Source organism: Bicyclus anynana, chromosome 16 (assembly GCF_947172395.1).
Source record: "Bicyclus anynana chromosome 16, ilBicAnyn1.1, whole genome shotgun sequence".
NCBI classification, from domain to species: domain Eukaryota; kingdom Metazoa; phylum Arthropoda; class Insecta; order Lepidoptera; family Nymphalidae; genus Bicyclus; species Bicyclus anynana.
In genome coordinates, this window is record NC_069098.1 from 4,504,848 (window position 1) to 4,511,612 (window position 6,765).

Sequence of the window (6,765 nt, forward strand, 5' to 3'; positions counted from 1 at the left end):
ACTTCTGATAACAAAGTTATAGACCATATCTTTACTAATTCAATGTGAGTAACGTACAGAATCTTGCAGAACAACCACCAGAGTAATTTTATCAGAATCAGAATCAGAATTGTTTATTTGCAAGAAACATTAAATTTAGTTATACAAAGATGTTCTTATGTATTAGGTAACAATGTTTCACCATTAATAGTTATACAAATGTTTAATTATTAAAATTAAAATATATAAGATAAATTTAAGTGACATTAAGTTTAAAAGAAATATAATTACAACTATTTTTTTGAAGTATCAGCAAAGTATGGAGTGGTAACATTTTTGCATTAGAAACTTTTTAAGTTTTTCTTCTGATACTTCTGTTAACTAGGTGTTGTGGCAAGCTGTTATAAATTTTAGGAGCCATGTGTTTTTGTTAAATTGCGCTGACGAATGTTTAATATAATGAATTTTATTTTGTCTTCTTGGATTCTTAGAAAATGTGAAGAGGCTTTCATTTGATTTGATGAATACAACAATTTCATATATATCAGCGTGACTAACGCTTAAGTAATAAAGGAACGGTGTTGTACGTCCAAACAGTATGTCAATTACAATATCTGAGGGTGTTGCTAATCTCCTAAGATTTAACGTTATGTTTAATAAAATATATCTACTTTAAATCTATAATAATGCATATCTATGTCAGACACTTCCGAAGGAAGCATTGAGAATGAAACTTAATTAAAAGATGGGTTAATCTAATTTTCATTTACGTCAGGTCGAGCAATCCGGAGCCGTGGCCCCGACCCCCGAAGAGCGACACGTAGCTAACATGCAGATCAACGGCTACGAGAACCCCACCTACAAATACTTCGAAGTCAAGGAGTAAACTATTCATCCACCACAACCAACCACCAGGCTTCCTTTCCCCCTTCTCTTTCTCTCTTCGGGAAACATTGGCAACGTCAAGTGATTGAGGATTCAACTCTTGCACGTAAACCCTGAGGTTCTCATGAGTACACTAGAACAAAAAATCGCAAATAGAATCATATTCACTAATATTGAATGTAATTTAAAATACAGCGCCATCTATGAATAAGTACCAAGTATTTTGTACAACAGCACCATCTGTAACTCCATCTATCGATTAGAAGCTAGATTTGATTACAACGTTTAAATTAAACTCAACAGAACCGACATAGGGTTTAGAATAACTTTTCCTATCTAATTCCTGAATGATTTGTGATGTGTGCTAGATATCCCGTAGTTTGGGCCATTTTGTGGCTTGTCCTTATATCTATGTCCTTGAATAATTAATTCTTTATGGAATGAATGTGTGTGATATGTTTAAACGGCAAAGCGAGCCTGGTGGCGCGTAAACATTCACTTTAATACTAAAAGCTTTGTGTGATTAGTCAACATAATTTCTTGCGAATTTTCGCAATCAGTCAAAATATATACTTGATATTAGAATTTATATTGTTTTTGTATATGTTATTTTTTATGTTTGCACCAAATTATTTATTTGAATTTTAAGAATAGCTCTAAGTTTCGTCTAGTGTCATATAATTCGTAAGTGTCACCTTGTAGTCGAGTTCTTTAAATTAAGTTTTCGAGACCGCATTCCGAGTGGCAACGGACAGTCCTCAAATATCAGGCGCATTTTTTCCGTAAGAACAAAATTTTATTACTGACACTGAACTTACTTTAGCAATTTAACTCTTCTATTTAATGCATAAATTAGTTGTACTCAAATCTCAGAATTTATATATCTAAATAGTTATGTAGTTAATTTCTTTTTCGGGAACATTGGAAAAATGTGGTACTAAATATAAGATCAGTCAATTTAGTTTAGAGATTTGTGTACGGAATTAGCATAATTTTAGATTATTGCTAAGATTTTCTTATTTGTACTGTTTGTTGCTACTCGGAACAACGGAACAAACGTCCATGGTACGCTGTGTATATAGACTCCGCGTACAAATTTTGAACCTAAATTACATACTCTTAAAGCCCGCTTTCATTTTCTAACGTAGGTAGATCATAACGTGAATTTTATGTAATAAAATGCGAAAATATATTTTAATAATTATGTGTACTTAGCAAAGGGACGGGCGGCAAAGCCGGCGCGGGTGAACGGTCTTGCCTTCGTAGAATATCTTCTAGTCACTGAAAAACCTTCCTTAGTCTGGGACGATTTACCTCGGACGTGTTCTGTCTCCTTTCCTCTTTATATTTCTTCGTTTACCCGCGGGACAATACTCATAGTTCCCAATAAGAGAGGACTGTGTACTCAACGTGTGCAAGCGAGACGGATCCACCCTTTTACGTTGTGAAGCCTCCAGAGCTTCGTATAATCTAGTCAAACATGGGTGCATCAGAGATTTAACATGGCGGATGTATGCGCACATTGGGTACTCGGTTATGCCGAAGCAGTAAGCTTAGTGAGTGTATGTACGATTATTATATAAGTAGATGTACAAAAGTAATACATTATATAGATGTTTTAGCGTCAGATACATAGATATAAAGCAAAATATAATTATATATCGCATTCGTCCGTTTAATGTAAGGGCTTGTGCTCGTGTCTATTCCCAGGTACCACCTTAATGTTACGCCGTAGTTAAGATGTAATTCTGCCTCAGTATTATATACATTTAAGCTTATTTGTTACATAAGCTAATTTATATACACTTAATTCTATTTGTTTACAAGCGTTGTGACGTTGCTACGTTAAGAAATTCATATCAGACGCGTCACGGCGCTTTGAGTCCTTTCACTACGATGCCTGCAGTAGTTCGGGAACAGAATAACAGATGGCGTTGCTCGAGTCGTAACTGGAGATACGGTGGCGCCCGCTCGTGGCTTGTAAGTTGTACGGCATCTAAGTAAGTTTACTCACTGTATAACGTAAGTTTAATCCTGCAATCAAGTAACCGCTGTATTTTTACTAATAACTAAGTAACGAGCCGACCACTTATTTTTTTAACAAAACTTTTGCTCAAAATCTGCTGTCTCTCGTCGGTATTGATGATAATTCCAATCGATGTTTATAAAATAAATGAAATAATAATTATTCGATGTCAACATTATTCGATGTTAGTAGTTTTTACCCTGGTTTGTGTAACGTCAGATCACTGTTTCACGTATTTTGAAGATATTATAATAAATGGTTTGAAATTTTTTGTGTTTCCTGTGCTACATTTTATTGTGAGTTCGAAGTTCAAATTGAATCAATAAATAGGAATTAAAATATTGGTGTTTTACTGGCGTATCGCCTATCCTATCGTATCCTACGAGTATTCACCACCACAGCCCCCGCAGGGCTGATCCCCTCGGTCTCGCCAACTAGATGGCCACGACCACTGCCATTAGGCGCAATGACCAGTGGCGTTAACATGCGACCAAGTGTAGAGAAATAGACAAAACATTGTTCAATGGCGATGGTCCCACTCCCATCTCAATCATCTCATTTGTCCCAACGCAATTAGAGAGATAACGGTATTTCCGGTTGCACCGCTATTGGTTGAAATTTGTCTATTTCGTTGGTCACGTTTAGCGCCGCAGGTTAACTGAAGATTAAGGAAACGTTGCATTTGACCACACAGACCGGCACGGTCATTGCAACCGATAGGATGGCAAATATGGCCTGGCCACACATTATTAGGGTAGACATAAGGTAGACATCTACAATCATATCAAACTTAATTATTACAATACTTTGATTATATAGACGTATATATAACCAAAGTTACAATATAAATTTTGTGTAGTACATGTAATAAGGGTCCGAAATATATCGATATCAATTAATATTGAAGTATTTTTTTATAAAACTTAATTTAAAAATCACGTATTTCTTCAAAGTTTCCAAACGTCAAAAACACTGTCGTCCAGTTTGTGATGTCATACACACTTGATGTACTAAACGTCAAACTAATTATTTACTAATAGTTTTCTCTTCTTTTTAGTCACTTTTTCTTTTTGACTCTGTTTGTAAGGGATTTATTATAGTGACGTCATGAAACATTTTAAATATAGACTGTCATGGCCGACAGGCGTTTTGGCTCGTATTGTCAAAACATATTTAAAAAGTATATTTTCATCTAACCACGTCTCGAAAAAAATATGTTTTTTTTTTCAATCTAATAGCATGTTAATGAACTACTTAAGACCATTTGAATAAAAAGTGTCAACTAGCCTATTGGTCGCTTCACGACCGGTCGTGGTCGTAGAAAGCCCACGACTGGTGCAATAGGCTAGTTGACACTTTTTTTTTTAATTTTTCTTCGTGCTATTAGATCGTTTAAAATGTATTATGTATTTGATGACTTAAATATACTCAAATTATTATTATAGTATATTTACTTTTTATTAAACGCCAGAAAACGCTGTCTGCCGTGATGGTCTGGTTAACTGTGCCATTTCGTCAGCAGGTTTTGTTTACTACTTTTCGCCTTTCAGTTTCTTATGATTTTTAATATTTGTAACAAAAGTATAGTAATTAAGATCGTTTTGCAAAAATAAATATTATTATAAAAACAAAAAACCCGACTGCCTAAGCGAAATGAACTGAAAAGAGGAAAACAAGTATCACAATATCGATAAAAAGTTCTGACTAAATTCATTATGTTGCCGCATGCGGTGACAAACATTGGCATTTCGTTCTTTGCCCGTAAGAAGTCTTATTTGTCCCTAATATATTCAACTTGAGTTTCTAATTTCATTTATTATTTTGTATTAAAATTGGTGTACCTATTTCGGAGCCGTGTTTAAATACCTACCTAATAGGTACCTACTTTACAAAATCAATATTATAAGAGTCATCATCATCATCATATCAGCCGATGGACGTCCACTGCAGGACATAGGCCTTTTGTAGGGACTTCCAAACATCACAATACTGAGCCGTCTGCATCCAGCGAATCCCTGCGACTCGCTTGATGTCGTCAGTCCACCTGGTGGGGGGTCGGCCAACACTGCGCTTACTAGTGCGGGGTCGCCATTCCAGCACTTTGGGACTCCAACGTCCATCGGCTCTTCGAACTATGTGCCCCGCCCATTGCCACTTCAGCTTCACAACTCGTTGAGCTATGTCGGTGACTTTGGTTTTTCTGCGGATCTCCTCATTTCTGATTCGATCAAGCAGAGACACTCCTAACATAGCTCGTTCCATCGCCCGCTGTGTGACTCTGAGCCTTCTTATGAGGCCCATAGTTAGCGACCAAGTTGGATTCGACGGTTCACCTCTTTCTCGAAATTGGACCTACCTAACTGGTAACTAAATTATAAGAGTAAACTACTCTAATATGTCAGCTTTACTGATCTCTTTTACCCGCCTTGAAATAGATAGAAAAAGACGCCAAGATGGTGGGCACTTGAATAATTCCGATTTTGGCCGCGCGCAAACTTATTGTGCGTGCACTATAGTCGCAAATCGCCGCAGCCCAACGGTAGCTTTTACGACAACGGTCAACGACTAAAGTGTTTTTCAGACAGCATGGGTACCGTGACAGTCGCCTATATAACGTTACGTACTAGATTTAGATTTATTAGATATATTTCAACTTAGATTTGTTAACCCAAGTTATAACATCAGCTTGTGACATCCAGTCCAGCCTATTCAGAGATTAGTCGAATCTGGCTGAACCAATTTTCACGGAACTTTCAGCGCCAGGTAACTGATGTTACAAGAAATAACATGGGTTTTATTTTATCTATGTACTGTAATCACATGTGAATGAGTGCTACCACGCGGGTTAAACTCAAGATTGCAATGAAAGTACACTTGTACAGATAGAAACAAAAATTCAACCACATATTTTCCACCCATATAAGAAGTGTTAAAATTACTATTTACTAACATCATTTGAAATTATCGCCATCTGTCGGCGAATAAACAAACTGCGATGATAAAAATGGTTCACATCTAAGTTCGACTGAAGGTCTCAAATATTAACACTATCTTCAACTAGATGGCGTTAGTAGATACGTATTTCACTATTTTCCTTTTGTTTGGGAGTTATGTCGAATGATAACAAGTATTGAGGAATGCGTGTCTTATTTTGTCAATGGAATCGCTTGCTCGCATCCCATTTAAGTTTATAGCATCCCAGATAAAAGAATAAAACTCTAAAGTAAACTGTAACGACACTCAAAACTCTGAACTTAGAATTGACTTTCTAATTTTGAAATATTAGGAACATTTTACATCAATGTTGTTAGTAAAAAGAAGTGTTTTTAGTAAAAAAACTTGTTCTTGAAGAATAAATAAACAAACCTCGGGTATTTTGAAGTCGTAATTAACTACTAATTGAGAGAAGGTAGGTATTTATCTGTTAACCTTTAACCTTTAAAATAAAATCTGTTGACAAGGTTTGTTTATAAGGATCGTCCTAAGAATTGCGTATGGAAGTAGAAAGGTCACCTAAGAATAGATATTAATTGGTGAGGATGGAAAATGCTTTGAAGTAATAGGTAAAAGCTTTCACAAAATAAGGTAAGGCAGGGTGTAAGTACCATAGCTGCTTGTACCTACTCTGGAATATATTGTAGGTACCTACTAGCGGACGCCTGCGACTTCGTCCGCGTGGAATTCAGTTTTTCACCAATCCCGCGGCATCTATGGATTTTTTCGGGATGAAAAGTAGCCTATGTGTTAATCCAGAATAAAATCTATTTCAATTACAAATTTCAGCCAAATCGCTTCAGTAGTAGCGGCGTTAAAGAGTAACAAACGTCCAAACAAACATCCATATAAACATTCGCGTTTAGAATATTAGTAGGATT

The 6,765-nt window shown here is 36.0% G+C and overlaps 1 protein-coding gene across 3 annotated transcripts in view; it reads left to right on the top strand.

Moving 5' to 3' along the window:
* Positions 1-3,229, top strand: part of LOC112046692 (amyloid-beta-like protein) — a 181,189-nt gene extending 177,960 nt beyond the window's left edge. For all 3 annotated transcript variants that reach the window (XM_024083415.2, XM_024083417.2, XM_024083416.2), the window contains exon 17: positions 755-3,229. In XM_024083415.2, the coding sequence (XP_023939183.2) occupies positions 755-865 (111 nt within the window). In that variant the 3' untranslated portion in view covers positions 866-3,229. The remainder of the gene's footprint in view (positions 1-754) is intronic.
* The last annotated feature ends 3,536 nt before the right edge of the window (positions 3,230-6,765 follow it).